Source organism: Triturus cristatus, chromosome 6 (assembly GCF_964204655.1).
Source record: "Triturus cristatus chromosome 6, aTriCri1.1, whole genome shotgun sequence".
Lineage (NCBI taxonomy): Eukaryota > Metazoa > Chordata > Amphibia > Caudata > Salamandridae > Triturus > Triturus cristatus.
This window is the reverse complement of record NC_140589.1, coordinates 411,389,739-411,417,568: the sequence shown is the minus strand read 5'-3', so window position 1 is coordinate 411,417,568 and position 27,830 is coordinate 411,389,739. Positions and strand designations below refer to the sequence as shown.

Below are 27,830 nucleotides of genomic sequence, written 5' to 3'. Positions count from 1 at the left end.
TTGTAGCAAATGAGTGGCATCAATGTGTATTACATAGCCTCACTGCTGCTCCTCCCCCCCGAGCCTATTTACTAGTGTGGGCAGCGTGGTTGCATCACTTGCACTCCTACAGCACACCATTGGCATGCCTGTCTGCTCATGTCCACACGCCTGACAATGATACTGTAATGTTATGCATTGAAGTTGGGTGGCAACGTGTGTGTAGGCCTATGGTAAGGACAGGGCGGACACAGATGTAGAGTTCATGGCTGGCTGAACTCGCGATGCGGTTGAGGGTAGACCTTTGGCTTATGCTTAGGTAATAGCGACACACACAACGGTTGGCATGTATGATCCCGGACCCAGAGCGGGCTTGCGCTCCCTCATTTACCCCTTCTGCCGAGCCCGTACTCCGGGGGAATGCCACATTGCAACATTGTCCATTGTGGGATGGGTGACGCCGACACTACAACAGAGACACACGCTTTAGTTACTTCCTTGGCAAGGCCAAAACTTAACAACCCCCAGAGCCCCAGGTTGATTAACCACACCCCTACACTGGACTTTTGTAAGTCAGTCCACTCTGCTTACGCTTACAGGGAGTACGACATAGCTACATGTCCAAGGTCTACCCCACTGCCTGAGGTGACATGGTGGCGTCCGCTGTACACAGCACAATGTTATGTGGTAGGGCCTGGTGCCCTCATGCATACATAATGACCACACAGACACACTTCGATAGTTTGTGGAACTGGGTACGGACACGCCACCAAAGTTCAACCAGAGAGTGTCCATGAATTTCGGGGCACAGAGTTAGTGGCAGCAGAGCTGAAAGGGGATGCAGTCTGCGATGAGGCCTGTGCAATGATATAAACTCTGCCATAAATAAATCAAGGCTCAGTTCCAAATGTGTGACCTACTTGACCGCAGTGTAGGCCGGTGGCAGCGGTCAGCAGGGGCCCACAGTCACGTGTCGTTGGCTTGCGATGCACAGAGTTAGTGGCACCAAAGACCCCCTTATTGGGTGCCCGTCGGGTATTGCAGCGACCCGACGAGGATCAGACCCAATGATGAAGCATGACACCTAGCTGGCTGGGTGTGTGAGGGCCTTAGTTCCGAAAGGAGGCATTCCCCTCCTACCCAACCACTTTGAAGACTACATTGTCCCACTAGTGGTTTTCACTTGGTACCTCTCTCTACTTACCTCCATGGTGACCCACTGAGGAACTGCATACCCTTTCTTGTTTTATAGCTATCCCTGCCATATGCAAATGTTCTCCCCTTCTTATTGTGTCATTGCTGGTTTTTGGCATATATGAAGTGTGTGGGGGGGATGGGTTCTTCAGGACATACAGCAAGAGGGTACATTTTAAAAAGCTGTGAGTTGTATTAAAGGAATTTCGTTTAGAGATGGGGATAATCAAGACTCACTTTTTCATGATGTTAGTGTACTGTATTGCCAAGAACTGTGATGAGGAAGGCTAGTACTCTAAGTGATTGGGCCAATATTTCACCCTTACTGACCTCCATGGTTTCTGCTGGCCCCCAAATTTTGGTTTCGTTGTACTTAGCCCTTTGTGGCTAAAGTTCCTTGAACTTTTTTGCCTTCCTCCTAGACCTTTTTCTGACATTATGTTGCCGACTTAGATGCTTTGGGCACTTTGCCACTGCTGATCAGTGTCAAAGTGCAAGTGCTCCATGTATAAAGTGTTATGGTAATTGGTTGTCCATAATTGGTATGTTTGCCTTACTAGTAAAGTTCCTAGTAAAGTGCACTATGTGTGCCAGGGCTGGTAATGCAAATGCTACTAGTGAGCCTGCAGCACTAATTGTGCCACCCACACAAGTAGCCCTAAAGAGAGAACTCAGGCCTACCACTGCATGTGCCTGCGCGCAATTTGCTAACTGCCATGTTGTCCTGACAAGCACACCTACTTGCCGGACCTTACCCTTTCCTTTCCATGCAAATCAGACACCTCTATGGTAGGCCCAAGGTACCCCCCTGGGCAGGGTGCAGTGTCTGTGAAAGGTAGGACATGTACTGAGGTGTGTACCGTGTCCTAAGACTGTTGCAAGGCCATCTTGCCCATAGGACAGAATGGGGAAGGCTGTACAATATGTTTCTAGCCTATCTTCCCATTGGCTTAAGATGCAGAGGTTTAGTGCACCTGAACTCACAATTTAATAACACATATTTTTGTGAAGGTGGTTTTTAAATTGTGTGTTTAGAAACCACACTTTTAGAAGTGGCTGGTTTCTTTGTTCTAACAATTCTGTGTCCCTGCCTGGCTGTGGATTGACTGTCTGGATTTGAATGTGATAGGATCTGGGAAATGTCTTTACCTAGGGGAAGAGTAGGTAAGACAGCAACAGGCTGACCGGCATCTGGAGTATAGTGGGGAGGAGTAGCCTCTTGGATGTGAAGAGGCCTAGGCTGCTGCCATAAAAGAATGGCTCCATCTCCTGCTGAGTGATTGAGGAACCAAACCCCCACTGTCAAACGAAGAAGGTGTCACTGGCAGGGAGACACCCAGAACTGGTTTGCACAGGGGTCAGTGCTCCCTTAACACAAAGACTTCAAAGAACTTTAGGGGTTTAACTATGAGAGCTGAAAACCCTGAACATTGGACTGATCAAGACTGAAAAGGCTTGAAACTACTTTGTGGTCAAGACGAACCTCTGCCAAGGAGGAACAGCTGAAGAGACTGAAGATAAGGACTAACTCTTGCTGTGTGTTCTGGGGCTGGCCTGCAATTTGCTGATTTAACTAAGGAGAGGCTAAGGGACTTTGCAGTGTGCTGTGTCCCCCTGCTTGAAATTACTTTGCTGTGTGCTGTGACCTGAAGTAACTTGTCTCCAAGGGCCTGAGGAGAGCCAGCTCCCTGTTGTGGAAACTCAGGAACATAAACGTTTCCAAGTGTGTCTCAGCGACACTGTGTGCTTGTGCTTTTTGCAGCCTGAGACCTTCGTAAGCATTGCCCCGGGACTGTGTGGCCTGAGACCCAACCAAGTCTCAGCGACACTTTGTGCGTGTGCAGCCTGAGACTGCCGTGGGGTCCGTGGTGCTGGCTGGAAAGTGCTACGTGACTGCAGTGCCCCGGCAGCGTGAGTCATCATCCACGCTGCTGTGTAGCTGTTTGTGGCCCGAGCCGTCATCGCAACGGAGGTTACGGATCAAGATCGCCGCTGCGGGACCGAGCCGCAATGTACTGAAGGATTTCATAAAGCTAAGGAAGTCTTGAGGTAATCGTGATCATTGTTCGCAAGAGGAATCTGCCCAAGATCGTCAGCGACGGAGAAGGTAGTGCCGTAACCTGTCCGGCTACAGCGTCGCCTTGCATCGGAGCTGCGTCATCATTGGGAGCGCCCAGCAGGACGTCCAACAAGCGGGTAGAGAGAGAGAGTGAGGCAGTGCATCCCCCAGGTAAGGCTTGGACTACGGGCGGGAGCCGCAAGCGTGTGTGGCCTGGGGAGGCCTGCATGAGGAGTACAAGAGTGCTCCCATCTCTCTCCCGTTGCATTGCGTTAGACGCGCTGAGTCCTCGAGCGGCCCAACCTGCCCGGCAGTACCGGGGCCGCCCTTGGAAGTTCAAGACTGTTGTCTGTGGTTGGTGTCCAGGGGTGCCCACGCTAATCGTGTCAATTGGCATGGTATTATTCCTGCAATACGAACTGCCTTTTTACTTGCAATAAGGAGTGCATTATTCTTGTATTATGAAGTGCCTGATTACGTGCATTGAGGGTTGAATTATTCTCGCTTTACGAACTGTCTTATTACTTGCAATAAGGAGTGCGGTATACTTGCATTGCGAACTGCCTGATTACGTGCAGTGAGGATAGCATTATTCTTGCATTAGGAACTGCCTGATTACGTGCATTGAGGATTGCATTATTCTTGCATTACGAACTGCCTGATTACTTGCATTGAGGATTGCATTATTCTTGCATTACGAACTGCATTAGTCTGACGATACGAACTGCATTACGAACTGCATAGCATTACATTAGGACTGCAATTGAACATCGTGAACTGCTCTTTAATACCGCAAGAACCTACAAGTGTTTGTTGGCCTAATAACCAGCAAAGTGAAATATTTCGAATACGCTTATGTTGGATTCTTATTGTTTGGTTTTACCGTATTTTTCTTCTTGATAAAGATACCGCTATTTTCACATATCAGTGTGGTGTCCATTTATGGTGTTATCACTGTGTCACTGGGAGTGTGGTTGCAAATACTTTACACATTGCCTTGAAGATAGGCCTGGCTGCTTGTGCCAAGCTACCAGAGGGTGAGCAGGGGTTATCAAAGAGGGTGCCTCCTTTCCCTGATTAGAAGCAAGGGTCCCTATTTGGACTAAGGTAGCTGCCTCAGCCAACTAGAGAACCCCAGTTCTAACAGTTTCTATATTTGTTTTCAATGTACACCACTTTCAATTTAGACAAAGGACCTGATTTAGAAACTGGCGGTTGAGTTACTCCATCACAGCGGTCTGCCGAGTTCTAAATCAGGCCCAAAATCTCATTGAGAATGTGAGAATACCAAATGACTTGAATAATTGCACTATTGCATTTCAATTAAAAGAGGTGTATTTTAGCCACCTTTAGTAATGTGTACACTCATGCACGTAGTTAAGATAAACTTAGTCTTGAGAACATGCTAAGAATGTATTATAGTTCAAATAATACCTACCAATATGTAAAACAAAACTCTTCTTTTTCAGCCTCCACTTCATTGTTTTCGACACTGAAGTTTCTCATGACATCCTAAAAGTGTGGGATGGCCCCATGGACAGCAACATTCAGCTGAAGGAATGGAGTGGTTCAGCACTTCCCGATGATATTCATAGTACATTTAACTCCTTAACACTGCAATTTGACAGTGATTTTTTCATCAGCAAATCTGGTTTTTCAATTCAGTTTTCAAGTAAGTATGATTCTGGTTACTGAATCTGTATAAACTTCCTGTACAACAAGTAATATTTAAGTTGACCTAAACATCTTGTAATTATTGTCTACAGTGAATAATACCTTTACCTTATTAAAATAATATATTTACAACAGTAATATTCTATAAGTCAGAGTAATCTGGAAATAATTTTAAACAATAAAATAGCGCTTGATATGTTTACTACCATCTGATACTATTCAATTTTACTTAGCAAGTGTTGGCCCTGGCCCTTTTTCACAGTTATCCCCAAGCCTTTTACCTTCTTTCTCCTATTTTTCTGACTCCCTTTGTGCTCGCTTTAGCACTCTGGGCACTTTACCACTGCTAATCACCCTCCTTTAAACATGGTATGATTGGTTTACACCTCTTTTGCAATTAATTTGCATTTAAGTCCCTTGTAAAGGGGTCTACCTTATAATATGTCCTGCACTCACACAAAGGGCTGATTTACCCCTTACTGATGTCTGGAGCCAGGACTGGATTAAAAAATGGGTGTTCTGCACTGATAAGGTCTTATTTGAAGCTCCCCCTACATCAAAGACATTTTGAATATAAGTACAGGGGCTCTGGCCCCATAATTGTAGACACTACAAGGGATTTGTGACCAGCCTCTGCTGGCTGTACATCAGCACATTGCCAAAGGACTGCTGTGCTGCTTAAAAGATTAATCTTGTCTGCTTTCCTGCTTGTTGCCGTGCTGTCTGCTGTGCTACTCAAAGGACTCAACTGGACGGCTTTTCTGCTTGTTGCCCTGCTGCCTGCTGATCCCTGAAGCTACTTTAGTACCCCCACCAAGTGTTCTCCCAGGGCATTGCTGGCTTGCCCCCTGTTCTCCCTCACTCTCAGGGCCATAAAGGATTGCCCCCAAGCACCTCTGCAATTGGACTCCACTCCCTAGGTGTCTGAAAGCAGCATTCCCAGCAGAGGAGCTGTGATTGATTGCTCCCTGTTTGGTTTTTTGCAATAGCACGTGGTAAGCGCTGTTTACCATCCTCTCTTCATGTTTGCCATTGACAGCCACTCCAGGCTTCAGCTGACGTTGCAAAGGCCCAGCAGATATTTATTTCCAGTCTGACTAGCAGTTGAGGCTAATATAATTTTGTGAACAGTACAGGATCTGCACTTCATGAACAAATGCAACAGAGTCCTGATCGCAGCCAGCGGGTCCAATCAAATTGCCACCCTGCTGTATTGGAAACATTGCCAGGACAGCATACATCTTGCCCTGCCCACCACTGCACTGAAATGAGGCTGATATAACTGCTTGTGATGTCCAGCACCACCTGACAAGTCGGATCAGCGTGACCCATCATGACCCCCTCCTTCTGCCTAAGGGAAGGGAACACAGCAACAGAAACTCCATGCCCAACCTGAAGCCTCCTACGAGAAAGGTCCTGAGGCTACAGAGGAGACCCCACCAATCCACGCTCCTTCTCAGGCAGCCCATCTATTTTCCTGAGGTACTGTGGCCCTTCCCACTTGTAACAGTACAGGCCTTTTACCAGCAGATGCAGTTCCTTCTTGTCATTGCCCCAGGGAGACCCCTAGGGCCCAATTGGCTTCGCAGTCTAGTCATGAGTATCTTCAACACTCCTTACTGTCTTATGGGAGTGGGACTAGGGGTGGGAGATGAACTCTGGTCCGCCGCTGGAGTTCACTGAGTTTTGTAACTCTGTTTGGAGTGCAGAGTTCAGCAAAAAAATGAATCGCCGGTGGAGCACAGTTTACCAGTGCACTAAATAAGTCCGGTCCTCTGTCTCCTGGGCTCCATGTTGCACACCTTTCCTCTAACAGTACCAGCTGTCATCACATCCAGCCTGTCCTCTACACTCCACTCATTACCCTGCTCAACACCTGCCTTCTGCGCTGCCACCCTTCATTCCCAGTTTCTGCCTTAGACACACCCATACTCATGGATGGTCCACGGCTCCTGGCACTCATGCCACTCTGCAGGTTACTGAGGCATTTACAGTGCCATGCAGAAGGAAGACACTGACATTGACGGGTAAAGTACCTCACCTAAAATGGAGATGCACAGGTTTGGACCGCTCTTCCAGCCTCACGTGTACTCACCCCACAAAGTATGGTGTTTTATATCCTTAAGAAGGGTGGGTCCGCGCAAAGAGCTGACCCTGCAACACTTCATATACAGCCTTATGGCTTCACAACCAATCTGTCCCACTCCAACCCAGCCATTGAACAAAGCTGCCCACTTTGCACCGCTGTGTTGAGGCGGCCAGGTGTGATGAGGAGCATGTTCGTCTAATTGTTGTAACACCATAATGCGAGCAGGCAATGGTTTATTTATTATTAGATACCCCTCCTCCAATGCACTCCCAGCTCGTGTGCTGACTGTTGAGCTGAGGGTGCAGTGTTTTAATCATGCTGGGAGTGGGTCATGGAAGACTGCAAGTCGGTGCTTCCACCATGACACAGGCAGTCAGCTGATTACAGGTGCGTATGGGGAAGGACGCTGTGCTTCAAGGAAAGCTGGCTCTCAATTGATGGGAGCTGCTACCTTTTTTGCATTTGTAGATTTCGGAAATTGCCTTATTATCCAAAGATCCACCTAGCATGCTGTATGTAGTAGAGGCATTCCTTAGGTAATCTTTTTCTGGTTGTTGTTTTAATTATTGTTAGCCGTGGACAGAAACGAGCTATTGGTATGTCCTGGAAGAGTGTTTTTAGCCTTCTTATTCAGAAATATGGGTGTTTTGTGGTCAATAGAAGAACTGATAGGGGTGGACGGGATTGGTACACTGAATATGACACACAATGAAAAGTCAGATTTTTTCAAACTGACTTCTTGCAATATACAGAGCAATATGTGATGCTTGTGAGGGCAATATATGGTGCCCTATACTGGCTAAGATGGGCACCTAGCTTTGCTTTCCCCTAGAGCCCGTTTTGGCTGTGAGTGGCTTTGTGCTGCTTACGGAGAGCTGAGGAGTGAGGAGTGAGTGTGGGTTAAGTCAGGGTGCGGGGGGAGGGAGTCCCCATAGAACCCTTATAATTTCTGGCATGAATGGCCTCTTTTTTCACTGTTACCCTTTTTTTGTGTTGCATTTTACCACCATCCCATGTATTCCTCTGGATCTAGTTTCACACCAACTGTGCTGTTGCCTGTTTTCTTTTATTTAAGCTGCTTTTTTGGGAGGACAAGTATCATTGGAAATATGCGGCTGTGTGGTACTTCACACTAAGTCATTAACCGTATAGAATTTTGGGTGGCCGAGCAATACTCCATTCACTTGCTGAACTCCGTGGAATTCCACTGAGTTTTTTTGTAACACCGTGGAATTTTGCAAAGTGAAACTCTGTGAGCTCCGCCCAGGCCTAGACCCATGTGGCCCCATCAATTGTCCTGTGCACTTGTGGGTGGCTACCTCTCCCATCTTGGCATAGGGCCCAGGAGACCCGTAGGGACATTTTCACCTATGCTGGTAAACCGATATAACCAAAGCCGGCAGAAACTGTTTTATCTTTGCATACTGTGATTATGTTGGGCACTCAAGAGGATTACTGTATTCACTGTAGCAGGTGCTTCTGTGCTCAGCGTTTTGTGATTGATGACCATAGAAAGCTTAATAGGAGCACAGGTGCGCTATTCCCTGTATGCCCATTGGTGTATATGGGGACTCAGGTACTTTTCTCTAACATAACTTGCATTGCATGTTCTAAACTCATGATGTATACAATGTTTGGACTTACTTTGTTCAGGTTGATTAGTACTATGTCAGTATTAGCATGATATGCACATTATCTATGATTCAGGTCGTTTTTGGTCTATGTTTTATGAGCAATATTCCCTCAATAGTTTTATAACCCTGTGTGGAGTCTCTTTTGTTTTCATTGTGTCACTGATGTGAGTGTGTTGCGTTAACACTTTACGCATTGCCTCTGGGAATAAGCCTGACTGCTCTGTGCCAAGCTTCCAGGTAGTGAACACACGTTATCTTTGGTGTGTAACTTACTTGCCCTGACTAGAGTCCCTGGCTTAGGTATATACTCTAGCCAACCAGAAACCCCATTTCTAACAGTAAGTAAAACGAAATAGGTCCAAAGTTGGACTGGAGTTTCAGACAGCATCGGACTGCCTAATGCACTCGGGGGTTATTTGGTCCCAGTGGTGTGATACAGAGTAAGGCTAAGTATAACCAATCCTAAAAAAAAAAAAAAAGCACATGTTTTCTGCTGTAAAGGGAGGCAGAGAACCCCATATTTCATGGTGCTGTCATAGGTTTACTGGAAGAGCACGAATAGAAATCAATGATGTGCACTGATATCCATGCACACTCTTTGGATAGTCAAGTCAGTCTCAAATCTATGCACATTTTGGTAGCCATCTACAGTGCGCTCATTGCTAACATTTCTGATTGGGGCCCACTGACTTTAATATTAATGCTTTATCATGCATAGTGAGAGCTACATAAAACAATTTACAATTACAATCAAAATAAAACACAACCTAAAGACATGGATAACTGCAAAGTTGCTGTTGGCAGCATTACTAATCTTTGGGAAGAAAATCAATTTGTCGTAGTTAGCCGTGATGCACTTACAGTACAGCAGAAGAAAGAAGCTGAAGTAAATAATTACAATTTTGTTTTACTGGAGGTGTTGAAATGAACATCGTTTGCATTTTATTTCCACAGATTTTTGCCTTGACTGTCTTTGTTGGCCATAGAACTCTGTGCACTTTTCTCAGTGGTAGAGTGCTTGTAGTCACTTTTAAACCTGATAAAATTGGTATACACCTAATTGGCACATTTATTTGTTTTATTTTGAGAGTTTTATATAGCGCGAACTAGACCCTTGAGGGTATCAGAGCGCTTTACAAGGAAACTTGCTTATAAGTCCGTAGCATGATATAAAGTTTAACCAGGTCCTGTTAGTTAAATGTCAACAGTGGGCTGTTGCACCCTTCGTGCCACTCAATCACTGACAGTGCTAAACCAACTCCAGACCTACCATTGTAGCCTTGTAGTGCAGGTTAAAACTGTCAATTTGACCCATCCAAATAAACCGTTTTGACAGTCCTAAACCTTCCCTTTCAATATCTAAGTCACCTCTATAGTAGGCCTTATTACCCATAAGGCAGGAGGCATGTTTTTTACAAGTAGGACAGATAAAGGTTTACAGTGAAGGCCTAACTGATATTTTCACAGTAGCAAGGCTGCCAACTCCCATATGAAAACCCTGGATTACATTATTCCATGCTATAATACTAATTTCGGGTTGGTAGCAGCTAGATAAATATTTCAAGGGCTATAGTTAGAAAATTCCAAATTAATGTTGAAGTGAAACTCTATCTAACTATTAACTTTTTTCTGCCTTAAAAGTCTAAGGCCTTTTCTGTAAGTAATTCAGTCACATGGCAGCTGATGACTTCCCCCGTAGAGAGGTGTGAATCATTTCCTGGACAGGGGCAATGGGCCTTGGTTGTGAGGAAGTGGTGTCCTTCGCTTGACAAGATGTCCTGTGACTGTACTCAATCACTTGAAATGAGGCCTACCCTTTAAAACGCATTTGTAACTCCCATCTGGGCCTGGACCCTCTGTAGTTCTTTTAGTCAGGCTGGGACAAATTCCTGTGGCAGGGGAGGTGCATCAGAACAGGTTTAGAATGACCACAGTTTAGGGAAGGAGGGGAACTGCAAGATAGTTTACAGTAAAACACACAGGAAGTGCTGCAAATGTGGATAGGGTCACCCCTCACCCATGGACTGGTGCATGCATAAAGGTGACACCCCCACAGTACCCTCCAAATAATGCTGCTGGACATGGGAAGGATTCCAAAAAGGGCTGCCCTGCTGTGTGAAGACCTAGGAAGACTAACCTGCTTTCCTTGTACCATGGACCCTCATAGTGACTCTAAGGGTCAGATGAATGTCCTCCTGTTTGAGCTACAGGAACATAACAAGTTTCAAGGGGCATATTCCCTATATTTCCAGCTTTCCCATTCCAACTGGACCTCCCCTTGACCCTGCAGCGGAAGTGACTCTTTGATTCTTAACCCTTAAGTGCTGTCCCTAAAGTCCTGGATCCTTGGCGGTGGTCAAAGTGTAATCATCCCTGCCTAACCCTAAAACTTGGGACTTAAAAACTATTTGCAAACTTTTACCTAGAGAACCAATTGGAGAGTGAGACCAATCTGCTCAGCCAATTTGATGAGGGGGCATTGCTGCTGGGCCTGGCTTTGCTGTAGTTCCCGCTATGTTCTTCTCTCGACATGGAAATACATTGATGCTGTGCCTTCTTCAGCTTCAGCCTGCATCCTTGATCTGCTGCGGATTTGCGGGCTCCGGACCTGTGCTAAGTCCAATGGAGAAAGCTTCACCGGCACCAACATCAAAGGGGATCTGATTTATGCCGAAGATGCCTGGAGTGCAAATATTTACTGCTTAGAGCTCTTCCTGCCTAAGCCTTTGGCCTCACTGAGACTCAGTGCTGATGTCAGAATCCATCGACGTTGAGTCCCTTCTCTTGAGTCCTGTTTACTGTGCTTGGTACTGCTGAACATTTTTGATGTCTATAAAGTTTCTATTTGTGAAGCTATTGTTTTGATTGAGATGAACCGGGTCCTTGTACCTGACCCACGCTCCATCGCTGTCAGCATTAAACCTTGTTCTAGTCTCATGCAACCAGATGACTACTGATTGGGCTTCTTACACTTTGGTGTCTTAAAACATTCTCTATTTTCTAAATTGGTATGAGATTTTTCACGTACTGTGTTTTGACTTTATTATGGTTTGAGTACTGCATACATTCTTTACACCTTACCTCTAAGTTTAGCCTGTCTATTGTGTACCATATCTACCAATGTGTTGAGCTCAGGTTAATTTGTGACTTTACAGGTTCACCCTGACAAGGACTGTGATTATTACTTGAGTTGGGTTTACATCCCTTCCATTAATAACCAGGTCTCTTACAACCATCATTAGCAGCTGCTTGCAATTGAACGTGCAAATTCCATGCCCAGGAAATACTTTCAGCAATCAGTACATACAGCAATTTTCACCCCGTTTCGTACTATGAACCACTGAATTAATAAATATGCAATAATAGCACATATTATCTTTAACAAGATGCACAAAGTCAGGATGTGCAATATTTCTCCACACGATTTGCAGCAGGTTTAACCTAGCGACTTAATTCTGGTTAAAGTCCACTGCATGTGACATTTACACTTCGGTTATAATCCCCTTTTGGGTGCCATTTGGAGCTTGCACTAATTTAGAGTGAAGCCTCTAAATGAAAATCTATGTATGACAAAGGAAAGCTGGCTCAAGTAATATCTGAAATGAGGCACTACAACCTGCGCAACCTGGGGGTCAGCTACAGTAGGTGGACTGAAATTGTCAAAATGAAAACCACCTACTGGAGAGACTAGTAGTCATCATCCTAAACAAGGGAGCAAGAAATCACTAAATAAGTGGGAGATAATCAACAGCAGACTCATTGCAGCCAGATTAAAAGACCAATATCAATACCTTCTTTATCCAGTGCTATACTCAAACAAAGGAGGCACAGCAAACAGTTAAGAACATATTCTACCAGCTGATTAAAGCTGAGTGTGACTCTATGCCAAACTACTACCTGAAAATTGCATTGGGAGACTTGAATGCTAAAGTTGGAAATGACAACACAAACCATGAGAAAGCCAAGCATAAGGAAGAATTTGGCACAAAGAACAACAATGGAGAAAGACGGTTAGGCTTTTGCTCCACAAATTATATGGTCATAGGAGGGACTCTCATTCCCCAATCACCAAGTTAAATATTCACAATCTAACTTGGTGATCATCCAGTCACAGAGACAAAAACCAGATTGACCACCTGAAGATAACCTGGAGATGCTCACTAGAAGATGTCAGGGTGAGAAGGGGAGTGAACGTCTGCAGTGAACTCCATCTAATGACCACTCTTGAGAAGCTGAAGCTTGCAAAAACAGACCATTAAACATTAGGATGACAGCACTTCGATGTGGCAAAATTGCAGGACCCCAAGACCAAGAAGGCATTTTTCCTACAAATCAAAAACAGGTTCCAAGGGATCCACAAACCTGGTAGTGGTGCTAAGTTGGGGTCACCTCCAAATGCAAATGCTAATGTTAGTGCTGGCATGGGTGCTGGCCAGAAGGCACATCGCAATACACTGGAAGGTGTCCAAGGCTACGCCAATGAACCCCTTTGAGTAGACTTGCTGGGCATTAGTGGAGCAGCAACACATAAGTCTTACCCGAAGGGATGACAAGGTGGGGGAGGACTTGGTGACCTGGGGAGGAATGCTAGAGAGGGTTCTGGAAAAGCTGTCTGGAGAATCTCTGTGGCAAAAACTGGAACTATGTTTGGGGAGGAAAACCCAGCAACAGTAAAGGGGCAGGAGGGACCATGGGATGCCCAAATGAATGTCTTAAGGATTATGCTGTTATGTTTGTTTGAGTTACTTGCATATATTGTAATGCTGTATTTGCTAAAGTATAAAACATCAATAGAAACAAATTCCAAAATAAATAAATAAAAAAAACGAATTCAAACTCCTGGCACACACGGAAAGCAGCCAAGTAAAAATGATGACAGGTGTCTTCAATGAAGAGCACTGAAATATGTCCGGGGACCAAGACAAGGAAGAGGAAAGAAAGGATAAGACAAATGGCAAGCTGTTAACGACAGAAAGACAACAACATTAAGAAACTCATGGTGGCCAAATCTAAAAGGCGGCAGGAGAAGATGACAATACAAAGTCATCTTAAATGTTTGTTGTTTGAAAACTTTGATGCTTTTTTCCCACCACGGAGAATCTTTTTAAATTTACTGATAGAGCATTTTCAAAAGAATGATCCTTAAAGAGCACATTTTTTGGACCTTGGGCCTGACTTGTCGTGCACATTCTCTGTACTTTGCTTCTCCTTTGAAAATCATATTTTCAAAGCTAATGCCCTTTGTAGTTGTCATTGACTTGACTGCGGAGCTCCATGCATGTAAATGCTGCAGCATTGCGACTTTTAGACCCCATTACCGGCCCATTGTCTTGGTAGCTGAGCACAGCATGTATAACACGAGGACATGAACTGACTAGTGCGATTATGTTAATTGTAATCAGCCTAACATTTTTCATTAACATTTAATTGCCGTTTAATCATGCATAAAAAGAGAGAAAATGAAGCTTGCTGTACAGAAGTGACCCTTGCTCCATGGGATAAACACTTTCAAATTGCAGATTATAAACTGGCTTGTCAACTAACGGCCCTATCAAAAACAATGAGCATATCTGAGTAAGAATCCGTGATGCTTTAATTTCTTATGATTTAACACTCGTTTAGGGTTTTAGCCATTCATAACTTTGTGATGCACTCTCAGACATTGAGGTCTGTTTGCGGTAGACTCATTGTACGTCCCACAGCACTAATGCAGTTCTTTGTTTGGCATGTACATATGAAAGGGCTTGATAATCCCTGGAAAGCAAGTATCAATGTTCATATTTCACCTCGATTAGTGTTTTTCTTGACAAAGTCTACATATCTTAAAAGATGTCTCTAAGATTCCATCTGAATACGAGATCAATACTGCAAAGGATGGATCACAATGTTGCAAGGCGCGGCATTGTGCACAATAAAATCCAATTTAATGTATTTGACATTTAGCGATTATTAGACTACAAACGTCCTATATTTCTTCTCAACAATTCCCCTTTTAGTTGTCCTATTTCGACCTATTGGGTCCCTGAATTTGCTGCAAGAATCCTTTTCTTCATCTATTAACTGTATCCTGCTTTGGGATTTATGAAACAATCTTCTAACATTGAAGTTTCTGACTAGGCTGTTCACATTGCCCAAGAAGTATGGTTTCTACTATTAATCGGAATTGGCCAAAGTGGCTAAACGGATGCATACTCAGGAGTTAGTGCTTTAATGTTTTGCAGTGTCATAGTGCACTGTCCTAATAACAGCAAAAATAGGGCCCATTAAAAGTCAAGAAAGGCGGAACGACTTGGGGAGAGGTGTGGCGGGCCAGAGAAGCAGACTTTGGAGCACGAGGCACACGGTTCCCCGGCGGCAGCTCAGCTCAGCACCATGTGATTCTGGGCAATAGCTCGCTTAATCTCCCCGACGGTCTCCAGCGCCTTGAAACCTCAAGGGGCGATATGTTTGCACTTAACAAATATGGGTTATTATAAAAGCTGGATTCCATAGATATCCAAGTTAAATTGGCCCCCGTGGGTGACAGAAAAATATATACGGAATTGATTGACAGTGGGCCCCTGACACCCCTGGGCCCCGGTGCCACTGCTTGTGCTGCTCTAAGGATAGCTAAAGAGCTGCAGCACCTGCAACCGAGTTTAGATGAATAAGAATCATCGCTGAGATATTTCAAACCAAAACTCTTCTGAATAATGCGCACGCATGGTGATCATGCAGCAGAATAAGTGACAATGAGCAAACTGTTCTGGTACAATATGATAATCCTTGCCACATTGAAGTAGAATTTGCTAATAAAAACGAACGAAAGAAAAAAGGAGCAATGCTTAGATGAAAAAGTTATATTTTTGATTAATATGTCTTTATCTGGATTGGATCCAGGCTTCGCAAAGCTCAGTAGCAGGAACAAAATAAAACAAAGAAGAGACTGAAACCATGGCAACCACTTTTTAAATGTATTGCCTGTGAGATGTTCTACTCCATTAACTTAGAGCTATGATCTGTCACTTTTTCTCGTCCCACACAAAGCACACAATAATCCCAGAACACCTACACAAAATGTAATCGTTTTTTATGCTTAGTAAATCACTAGCTAGTTGTAGAAAGGTCATTCAATCACTGATCATTTAAATGAAACCGTATCCAAAATACCAGGCAGCACAGTTACATTTACCTGAGACAAAGACGAAGCCAATATGTCAGACCCAGTCTCTGTGTCATTCTGAAAGCATTAACAAGCTTTTGAAGAGAATATGTGGTGGCATGGTCCAGTTCCGTCATTTACTGCCAGCCTTGCTCAAGAACACCTATCATGCATCTTCTTGCTTGAGACTTGTGTAACAGCAGATAGTAACCATTCTTGGTTTCACCTGCAGCCTTACACTTACTGCAATCTGCTTCATATCAGAATGGACTCTATGGTAAAGCGGCACTGTATTCACCACTTAACATAACTTTTGTCATTATGCATATATGTTTAAGGCTTGAATTAACTACATAAAAATCGAACAGTGCACACAATATGTGTTTTACATCCATATGCACAGAAAAGTTGGAAATCGGATTGGGAATTGACAGGGGAGTGGAGAAAATTACAGGGGTGAGGCTTACCTTGATAGTAGGGTAGTGGAAGAAATTGGGTTATTGATCAACTAGGGTGTGTGTCCTGGTTAAGAAGCGACCACATTCCTTATCAGGGTGAGCCACTGGTCAACCCTAAATTAACATGTGCTCAACCATCTGGTAGCTTGGCACGTAGCAGTCAGGCTTTAACTTAGAGGCAAGGTATAAAGTATTTGTGCATTACTTCAAACATAATAAAGTGACAACAACACAGACAAAGTCTCAGACACCAAAATAGAACTGGTTTTAAAAAATAAAACAAGACTAAAATGACAAAAATCCTATTAGTGGAACCGGAGCAATGCAATTTTAATAATTTAAGCTAAAAAAGCTCCAAAAAGCACTACGCAGCAACTGTAGATATCTGGTCGTGCCGGACCGGGACAAAGTCATAAGTTCAGGCCGACGGAAATGAAGCATGCGCCGGTTACAGGGACCCAGTTAGACCTGCTGAACAAAGTACCTTAAATCCTGGTTTGCCGAGTGTTGCAAGGATTCATGTCAAAGATGTTTTGTGCAGCTGAAGTGATTTGTCGGTTCGAAGATGTGGCGATGCTGCATTGCAAGGGCCTGCATTGTCATGAAGGATCCTGTCAACATACTTTTGATGTAAAGTCCGGCTTCGAGGATGTGACATGCGTCCATTCCGTAGAGCTGTGTGGCTGTGATTTGGAACTCGTCGTCGAAGGATGCGGGAGCCTGCAGTGGCGGGTTCTGAAGGCATTGCAGGTTACGGTGGTGATGCAGGTCCAATCCACACAGCAGTGGCAATGCATCAGGTCTGTTTGGAGTTACCCCGCATAGCAGAGGAGATGCACCAAATCTGCTGGATCCACAAAGGCTGACAGAGCACCTTAAGTCAATTTCCAAGAGTCCAGGACTGGGGTGGCTCCACTTGACAGGGTAGACTCACATGTGGCAGAGTCCAGGTACAGGTGCAAGGTTGTTGTAAGCCTTTTGTATCCTTGAGGCTTTAGAGCAGGAGGCCAGCCAACTAGCCCTTGCAGTCACTTTGGGTTCCGGGTTCAAGAGATGCAGGTACAGTCCTTCTCACTCAGGCAAGAAGGCAGCAATTCCTTTAGAGCAGTAGTCCAGTAGAGTAGCAGTCTTTGTGGCAGCATGGCAGCCCTCCTTCATAGAAAAGTATTCGCAGGCCCAAAAATGCACTGAAGAGTTGGTGTCTGAGGTTCCCTTTTTCATGCCCTGGTGTCCTTGTTCTGTGGGAGAATTTTCTACACAGTGGCTTTCAAGAGTATGGACTAGCCTGCCTCTCCTGCTCTGGCTCATAGCTGGCTGTAGTGACAATGTAGGGCTATTAGGACATTTGTGGGAAGGCAGAGCACAAACTATTTAGTTGCAGTGGGGCAATATTCAGCTCCGCCCCCATGCTGCCAGCAGATGGCCTATGCAGACAGTCTTGGAGCAAATTCACAAAATCTGACTTTCAGCTACACCCAGTCATGTGACCCAAGACAAGATACAGGCCCAGGATAAGGACAGAAAAATGCCAACTTTAAAAAAAAGTGACATTTTCAAAATTGAATGAAAAATCCAAATTTACCATTTAAGAGGGCTTATTACAATTTCATAGACACCAAACATGGTATAGCGACCAGCTCCCAATTGGAAATGACGGCTTATTAAATGTAATATGGAATCCCCAATGATATCCTATGGAAGTGGTAGGCCTCACAGTACTGAAAAATAAATTTAGGAGCAGAAAAATGGAGGGAAAAAGGCAAAACATTTGCGGGTGATCATGCACAGTGGGCCAGATCCAAGAAACAATACTTTGCCAATTTGGTTTGTGTTGGCACACTGAATGCTGTTGTAAACTTGTTTTTCTAGTTTTCAATATCTTTGAGCACAGTGTAGTGAACGTAAAGAATGAACACTCAGATTTCTTTTTTTTAAACCTTTGGGCAGTACCAACTGTATCACAGAGATTTCTTTTGGAAGAATTGAGTGTAATGACCTGCCACAAGCCAGAGTATAAAAAAACAAAACAAGTTCTGTGTGTTTCTCCTGTGGATAGCTCTGAATATGTTTATCTCTGTAACAATTGTTAGCAGTGTCCACAAAAGACAGGTTCTTGCACATACTACAGAGTACCATATCACCCTAATGTTTCTAAATGAATAACCAATAGTGAAAGAATATTTGAAAGAATAATGTGAAGTCCATGTGACTGAACAGTCTGGGAAAAAAAGTGATTAAGAGTAAGTATCTGCAAACTCAAATCCTACAATGAAGTAGAAATGTCTGAGGAAAGAAAGTGATTAAGAGTAAGTATCTGTACCAACTACTAAGGAGAATGAAATATGTTGCAGAAGTGTTTGCTTCCTGTTGCATGTGCTTCTTTATTAGTGGTTACGGAAAACAAATAATTGTGGCTTCTCCACGGAGTAGTCAGTCACTTCGGGACTGTTGCACTGCCTGAGTAAGAATTTGTGCACAGTTACATCGCTGTTTACTTGCGGTGCAATATTCTGGCCTTGTATGCATTCTTCACTCTCCCCATGGCAGATGATTTTCTCATGTCAGTCAGTTTAAACTTTATTTCTGCTATGAGCCATACAAGCACATAAAAAATAAATTAAAACACATTACAATATAAATAATTAAAAGACACTAAATAGACAGATAAAAATACCATACCATGCCATATTACAACCTGGTAACAAAAATCTTATATGCCGCTGTTAGCAATAGACAGTGTCAGGCTTAAAGTTACACTGTATTTCACATCTTTGCATCACCGTAAGTTGCATATTAGAAGGTGCGTATATTTTAGCCCTAGCTCTCCACATGACCATCAGATAATGAGTAAGTGCAAAAATCAAAAGCTTGTTGAGATCAGTAATTAGGATCTTGAGGGAAACTTTGTACTCTCTGGTGCCCAAATTCCTGCAAAGCCGTAGTATCCAACAATGCTTGCTGGTCTCATAAGCTGGACAGAAGAACAAAACATTTTTCTATAGTTTCCTTAGGAATCATCAGGCTGGGCACTGCCCGTTTTCGTCCCTGGGTACCTTAGCCAAGCTAGCAGTAAATGAATGGATAGGTAAGGTCCCATATCAGAATTGCAGAAACAAACGCCTAGCTATGGGGGAGGGGGGAGTTTATTCTCATCCATAAAGTCTTGCCATAGAAATCTTGACTGTAAGGAATGCATCTGTCAGAGTACATTGACTTGCCTGGGAATTTGATGTGGAGTATTTGTACTGCAAGTAGGCAAGTTTAATGTTACTGTTATATCTCTCCCAAACCTCTGCGGGGTGGGACACAAAGTTGGAAATCCAATCGCCCCAAGGTGGCTTTAACATACGTGACCCAGGGTATTTTGCAGGCGCTCACAAGACCCGCCTGATATGGGTGGAGCTCAGGGATAGCCCTGATTCTCCTCCAATAAAGAACAGGGTGTAAAACAATTCTATCTGACAGTGCTCTCAACCCACAATCAAGTCTTAGGGGGAGCAGGGGGTTGGTAATGGGTATGCCTACTAGCTGGTGAATGAACCTATTTTCTATTTGTCTAGTGTAGATGCATCCAGATGTCCCTACAGCTTGGCAGCATAGGATGTTGTCCCCAAGGCTTTGCAGTTGGCAAACCTGTAGGGCCAGCTGAGCAGGTCGGAGCTGTGAGGTGTGGACCATTTTCGATATGCCTCCTGTGACTTGCTCCAGCTATAGATTGCACTGCATAATGTATGCCTGCCACCACAGGTGCTCAGTTAGTGTAATACCCAGGTACGTGAAGGTGTTTACCCTTTCAAGTGGGGTTGCTGCGAGTGTCGAATTTGCCCTAGTCGAAGAACCTGGGTTTAAAATCATATACTTGGTTTTGCCCATGTTAATTTGAAGGCCCCGCCCCTTACAAAAGTGTTCAATGCGGTCCAAGAATTTTAGAAGACCCATAGGTGATTTTGACAATAAAAGGGTATCGTTGGCACCCCTGCCTAACACCCCTAATTACAGGGAATGGCTCAGTCAACTCACTAGCGTGACCGCACCTAACCTGCACACAGATGTTTTTGTGCAGCCTCACTATGATATCAAGTAGAGGGGAGAGGAGTTGGCCTAACGTCTATGCTGGTCGACGTCAAATCTGGGGAACCTGGTTCAAGTCCCGGCAAGGACGTGCAACATCCTGTGATTCTGGGTAAATCACTTAATCTCCCGGTGCCTAACAAAAAAAGAATGTGTCCTCATGTAACACAAATGGTGCTTGTGTGAAATGCTCTGATACCCAATACCTTGGGGTCAAGTTTGCGCTATATATAACTATGTAAAAACAAAAAGTAGATAACTATAAATCCCCAGCTCCTTCAGTACCCACCACAAAGTCAGCCTAGGCACTAGGTCAAAGTCCATAAATGCAACATAGAGATGTACACCCACCAGGGTGACCAACTTCCAATATAGCATCAGGAGCCGGAACACCTGATTGATTGTGCTTGTTCCTTCCCTAAAACCAGCCTCTAGAGGAGACATAATGTCTTTTTCTACCATCCACTCCTGAAGTGTGCTATGTATGACCCTACAGAGCAACTTTTGAGAGGTGTTGATAAGACTTATGGGTCTATAGTTGGCTGGTGATTCATGAGGACCCTTCTTATATATAGCAATTATTTCAGCCCCTGCCCGCTTTGGGGGCAGGGGAGCCTCTTTCAGGAAAGCTGTGAATAGCTGTACGAAGAAGGCACTCCAAATATCTGCCTCCCTCCGAAATACGTCACCATGGATATTGTTTAGGCCGGGTACTTTGTTAGGTACAATACTCTGAATGGGTAAACACATTTCATGAGCTAAGATTCCCTGACTGATCAATACACCCCCTAGGGCAAGCGGTACAATGTTATCCTCCACCTCACTTATGACCTGAGTTTTTTGGCCCCAAATCCCTGGGCTTGAGTGGTTAGCATCCTCTGAGGTCAGTTCTCCTTTCTGCACTATAGACTTGAGGAATGAGCCACCCATCACTGGCTGAGATATTGGCTTCTGTTGACCTAACCCCTTCCCTGCCAACAGAGGATACTAAGTTACAGAATGTCTGGTGGTTTTTACATTTGGCTGCAGTTAAAAGGTTCTCCCACCTTCCTTGCTCTCATTCCTTTTGGCAGCAGAGAGAGCCCTTTTTATAAATGCCCCTTGCTGCCTGGATCAGGGTCCTATTTTTATTGCTTTGACCAATGTGGTCTTAGCATTCCTGCAAGATTTACTATACCAGGACAGTGGATGCTTACTCTCAAGGATCTGCCTGACTCAACAAAATAGAGGTTTCTCAGTTTTCCAAACAGCCCTATATGAATCTCAGAAAAAGCCCTTGCTAATCTTACTGGTTTCGTTTCGCAAACAGGGATGCTAGCCTCTCCTCCAAACCATCTGCCACCAAACTTAAAATCTGGCTACAGCATTTATCCCTATGTTTCCTACTAGTGATTTTCAATCTTCCATGCACAGGCTCACCCACAGTAATAGATCTACCTTTGACATTTAGATTGAGCTTAGAGGCGGGGAATTGTGATCACTAACCTGGCGGGGCATCACTAACATGTCCTCCGGGTATGGCCATAAGTTGAGGTCCCAAAATATGTAATCATTTAGACTGGTGGAATGTGTGCAATTGAATGTATGAAACCCAGTCCCATCAGAATTTGATCTGCCAGTACAGCCTATAAGCCTCCGGTTTAGAGTGAATGAGTTAATTTTAATTGCTGCTGAGGACCACTTTTTAATAGATGGATTCTCAAGGGCTTGAATTGACCAAAAGTATCCTCATCTGCCTATAGTGTAGTGAATTCAGAGCTCAATGATCAAATTGGCAGTTGAAATCATCCCCCCATGTTTTTCCTACCATTAGGTGGCTGTAAGGCTGAGTGTGCTTAACTGGTCTAAAACAACAGGTTCCCCATTGGTCCCAGAGGGTCTGCAATACACATTATAAAAATAATATGTTTCACTCAGAGGGGTTGTTAAGCTAACACACAGTAGGTCTGGAGGGATTTTCTCATGTTCCACAAATAAGTGTTATGTAAACTCCAAGGAGTAAGCGGAAACAAAACAAGTTAGCACTCAATCTTTAAATATTTAGAAGTGATAAGAAATAGTCCTATCCTCTCTTTTTGGTTATCTTCTGAGTTTGCACCCATTTGCATATAAAAAATGATCCCTTTTAGTCGGGCCTTATTAAGTGTCTATACATAACTAACAAAATGGCATATTACAAGTAGTCCCTCTCAAAAATGCATTAAGAGTGTATTAATTGGAAACCCCCATATTGCTTAACCCCCAGTTTTTCTCATACGGGCTCATATCTTTCTGCCAGGAAACATTGTTTACATCGGGGTGTTAACACCGCAATACCTTTACAACGCGGGTATTACAACGCACGTCATTCCAATGACTTGCGCTGGATGGAACCTAAGGAATAGTATGATTTACTATTCCAACACCTTCCCTACTGTATGTAGACTGAAGTTGGAATAGCAAATCATACTATTCCTAAATCCAGCGCCCTCCAGCGCAAGTCGTTGTAATGACTTGAGTTGTAATGCCTGCGTTGTAAAGGCATTGCGGTGTAAACACTGTGATGTAACGTCATATATTCCTTTCTGCCCCCTGTATGAGCCACACAATAATGGCCCAATATTAGTTCATGGACAATGACTTATAAATCCCCCAACACCTTATTGGTGGCCAATGTGAGTGTGGACCAAACACTGTAGTGCCACTCTGTTGATCTGGGGGGGTCCCTGGTCTCATGTAGAGTCTAAAGGTAGCATCTAAGTATACCTGCAATGCATCTAAAAACCTTTTTCAGCATACAACACAAAAAACCTATATTTAAAAAAGTGTCATCCATCCTAAGGCTTCCATATGTTTTTCTAGTAAGTAAGTGATAGCAATATTTAGAACTTATCATTTAGAGTGCCACTATACTAATACATTACTGGACAAAACCATAGACTTAATTGATAAAATACTGAGAGAGATAAAATGGCCATGAAGTATTCTGGTGTAATTCTGATCAACTCTCTAAAAATGTTTTCAATTATTTTTATTACTTTTTTTACACTTATTCCTTGGAGTTTACATGATTGTCAGCACTCTTACTGGGAGGTGTTTGACATTCTTACCTTCTCTGTAAGATATTCTTCATAGGTTGGTGCCTGAGAGAGATCCATGAACATCAAAGTACATTATGCTGAATTACTGCTGTAGGGATTATCATCCACAAGTGGTAGTGCCCCTGCTCATGATATCTTTCAAATTCTGTGCACCAGTCGTTTTAAAATCTCAGCATATACAGAGGGTGGACTTTGAGTCACCTTCTTGAACATGATTGTATAGCTTCGTTATCTATCTCAGTTTTCTGTTCTTGATTCATTGGGTTTACTCTCTTTTCTTCCTTCATTCTACCAAGGGGCATTTTGGTGTCATTTTTTTTAATTGGATGAGGTGTATCCTTCCAGGGCATGCTTGACAGACTTTTTCTGAACATTTGTTTTGTTTCCTCACTCCCTGGAAGGTCAGGTTTTACTTAATCTCTCTACGTTTCCCTCGTGCATGCTTTTTTTCTGAATCCTCAGTCCCGCTTACTGATCCTTCCCACCCCACCACCCATGCAGCTTTCCTCCCAGTTGTCATTGGTTTATTGTTATCTTTTATTTATTGTTTACTGAGGGCCCAGCATCTACCAAATGATGCTTGGTCACTTAAGTACTTTTCTTTCATCCATACACCCTTTCATTTTCGATTTTTCATTATTTGCTGTTTCAACATGGCTGGCCACTGTGATGCATGAGTGCACATTCATTAGGATGCATTGTCATAAAATCTCAATACCAGACTTCATTTTGAGTATGCTAAATTAGCCTGTTTGCCTTTTGTCCACATTCAACATGTCATTATCTTTTGCAGAACTTGTGAAAGTGTCATTTCATCTAAACAATGACTTTGCAATCACACAAGGCAACACAAGACTGCTACAAGGAAAAGCAATATCTACATTTTAAGGGCTGACTGCAGACGAGTAAAATAAACATGCATTCCGAGGACGTATTTTCATACTAGTTTATACTAGTTATTTCTTGGATTATTAGAAAGTCCCCAATGTAGGATAAAAGCCAGTGGTCAACCCTATATAAACCCCTAAATTGACCACTGAATTTGAGATGACTTTGCTGCAGGTTATCACAAGAGGTCCTGCTAGACTGGTGTTTCATCCACTCTTATGGCAGGGTTGATATTGAGATGAGAGGAACTTAGCTTATCTGACCAAATTTTTCCACTGTGAGGGAACACCCTCTCCCTGCTGAAGTCTGATAACCACAGCTGATCCGCTGTGAACAGGTATGGAGTTTAATGGGCCCCCAAAAACCTCTAGAGGAAAGTTATCTATTCCAGGCTCCTACAGTTAGGTGCATAGAAGTAGCTTTATGGTAATAGGCTGCAAGGAACATTCTAATTAAAATGGTCTTCTTAATTTTCTTCTCACTGCTAGAAACATGCATAAGTACTGATTTACATATACTCAATGTGGTACGTTCTAGTTGTACTAAGCAACAGGATGAGGCTGTTGAAACAAAAAACTTCTACATTCATACAATATATTTTCTTATTTTAGTACTTGAGTGTGCAATTCTAAAGAATGAAATTAGATTTGGATTACCACTGCATTCTTGAACCCTTTAAGGGACTCTGACTAATCCAGAAAAAACAGGCACCACAGCAGCACGTGTGCTCAGTGGGTTGTGTGGGGCTACAATTACCTGGACTCTCCTGGTTAACTGATGGTGCACTGAACTCAGTCCATGCCCTCATGGGTAGGGACACCAAGCCTTGCAGACTTGGAAGCCCCAAACAATTATTAAACACAATCCTCGTTATTGTGAACCATAAAATATCCTAAATTAACCTGGGCTTAATATTATGATGGCTTGGCAAAAAGCAGTCAGGTTTAACTTAGAGGCCATGTATAAAGTATTTATGTAGCACTCAAACAGTAATGACATGAAAGCACACCACAAGAAAATAAAACCATTTTAGAGCAATAGAGTAAATGTTGATTAATAAAACGACACCAAAACAACAAAAATCCAATAAGTAGAACTGAAGATATGAGTCAGATACAGGGACCAGGTTGGTTCTGCTGAAGATTTACCTTCTCAAGTCCAGTGCAAAGGGTGTTTTCTCGTTTGCGGGGACTGCGTGGAGGAGACTGTTGGTCCAAGGGGCAGATCGATCATCGCAGACAGTTGTTGCACTGTCAGCCCAAAGTGCAGGTCTTGTGTTGCCAGTCATCATAGATGGTTGCTGTTGGCACGAAGAGCAAGTCCTGCTGAAGGTTCTCACTGTGAAGAGGACACTTCATGATGATGAGGAGCCCAAAACTATTGCAATTTCACCTTTTCTTCAGGAGGTATTCTGACTGATACCAGCCAAGGGCCCATAACCTTTTCGGGATCAGGACTCACTCCAGCAGAGGCCAGCAGGAGGGCGCTGGCAGGTCAAGTTGGTGTTGATCAGCTGAACAGTTGCAGGTAGGGATCTAGAAGCTTGTCGTGTCCCTGATCTCACACAGGAAGGCAGCCAACTGGCTCTTAGAGTTACTTCTGTGGAGACTGGTCTCAAGGCAAACGGTAAAATCTTCCTTCTTTAAACAACAGGGTAGTTTCTATTTTGAGTCTTTTTCAGGTACAGGAATTTTCTGATGAGAGATTCTAAAGGTCCCACTTTTATGCCTGGTGCCAGGCTTTGGGTGTGGAAATTCCCCGGCCTATCCCAAATCAGGTTCTGGTCAGTTCTACCCCTTCTCCTGGCTACAAACTGTCTGTGGTGACAAAGGTAAAAACATGACTGGTGTCAGGTTTCGGTATGTGTCATACAGACAGAACCCATGCAAATATAATCAGGGAAGGGTATAGCACCTCCTCCACCATCCTGTCTGGTAGACCCTATACCCTCACACCTCGGCTTCCTTTGTTTCTCTGTCTGGAAGCTATACACAATCCACAACAGCAAAGCCATCCACAGTCATTTGACCCTGGACAATACCAGAAAGCCACTATTGGTTGAGTCAAAAAATGTAAACTTTCTAAAAGTGGCATTTTAGAAAATGTAAAATCTCAGTTCACCTTTAAAGAGGATTTTAAAATACAATTAATTTAAGTGTAAACATAATTTCTCTATCCGCTCACAATATGAAGTAAATACTTATTAAATGTAATAAGTAAACTGTAAGAAAGCCATCCTTTTTGCCCTTATCACCTTCGCTTGTTGACTGATACTGATACTTGTGGTTACTGACTCTGATTGTGCCCTGGGCTCTGCTTACCAGGGCCATTGCTCTGTTTAAAAGGTATGTGATAATTAGGTGTAATTGCAATTGGTATAGACAACCTCCCTGTAAGTCCCTAGTATTTGGTGAGGCATGCATGTTTAGAGGCCCAGTAGATTAAATGCACTTAAGTGTACACTGCCATGTTGCCTCCTGTAATTTTGAAAGCCAGCACTACTTTGAAGGCTGCTTTTAAAATAAAACGATGTTCAAATTGGATTTTGGAATTAAAGGTACTTCCAAAGTCTCAAACTACCTTATTTTTACATATAATTCACCCCTGAGGTGTGCCCTAGTTGCCCCAAGGGTAGGGTGCAATGTTGAAATACATAGGGACATTATAACATATGTTCTATAGGCCCAGGTGAGGGAAAACTGCCAATTTCGTTTTTCCTCATTATAGTATGTTTACTCTGTAGGCAAACATGGGAAGGCTTAATTTGACATTAATAAAGTCTGTCTTTTAACAGGAGTGAGCTAAAATAATTCTTCTAAGTATAAAAATAATAGTTGCAATAAATCCAGCAACCTGCCAAGGTTGGATGTATTATAACTAATATAGGAAATAAGTTATAGAACTAGTTTCCAAAAGTCACCCAATTCAGCTCTGTAGCAGCCTCTTATGATTGGGCAGCCTTTGACAGGCTGAGCCTAGCTGCATTAATGAGGTGTGTAGTGGCCTACACTAAGACAAAGGAGACATATCGTACGAGGAGACCTGCAGTAGCAGAGGCCACGACAGGAAGGGGGGTGGGTAGCCAAACTGATCTTCTAAGAGGAAACAACACATAGGAACCAGGATAGTGCTAGAAGCAGATAGCCACACCGGTGGGTTGGCTTAACAGGCCTGAACTTCCAGCAGAGATTTTCTCCATTTAGATTGTTGTGCAATAGTGCTTTCTGGCAAAAGAAAACACCATACTTCAGGGGAAGTGGTCATCACAGACGGTGGCACCCTACACCCCGTTGGTTAGGGTTAGCCCCTTCTTGCCAGCCCTGAATCCCTGATAAATATGGGAGAGTTGCCCAGCAACTCAGATCCCCACCTGCAAACAGCAAGAACTGAAGAACTGCCCTGCTGAACCCCTGGTCAGCACTAATAAAGACTGCACCTTCTACACACTCTGGGCTTCACAAAAGAGGACTTTGCTTTGCTTAATATGTTTGAGTAGAGGATTGCCTAAAGGCAAAAGGTACACATGAACCAAAAAAAGTCACCTGCATCAACTCCACTAAGAG

The 27,830-nt window shown here is 43.5% G+C and overlaps 1 protein-coding gene across 1 annotated transcript in view; it reads left to right on the top strand.

Annotated features, from left to right (window-relative positions):
- The window catches only part of CSMD1 (CUB and Sushi multiple domains 1), a 2,626,220-nt gene that overhangs the window by 1,113,869 nt on the left and 1,484,521 nt on the right, over positions 1 to 27,830 (top strand). The window contains exon 20 of the mRNA XM_085610820.1: positions 4,702 to 4,904. Within this exon, the coding sequence (XP_085466946.1) occupies positions 4,702 to 4,904 (203 nt within the window). The remainder of the gene's footprint in view (positions 1 to 4,701; positions 4,905 to 27,830) is intronic.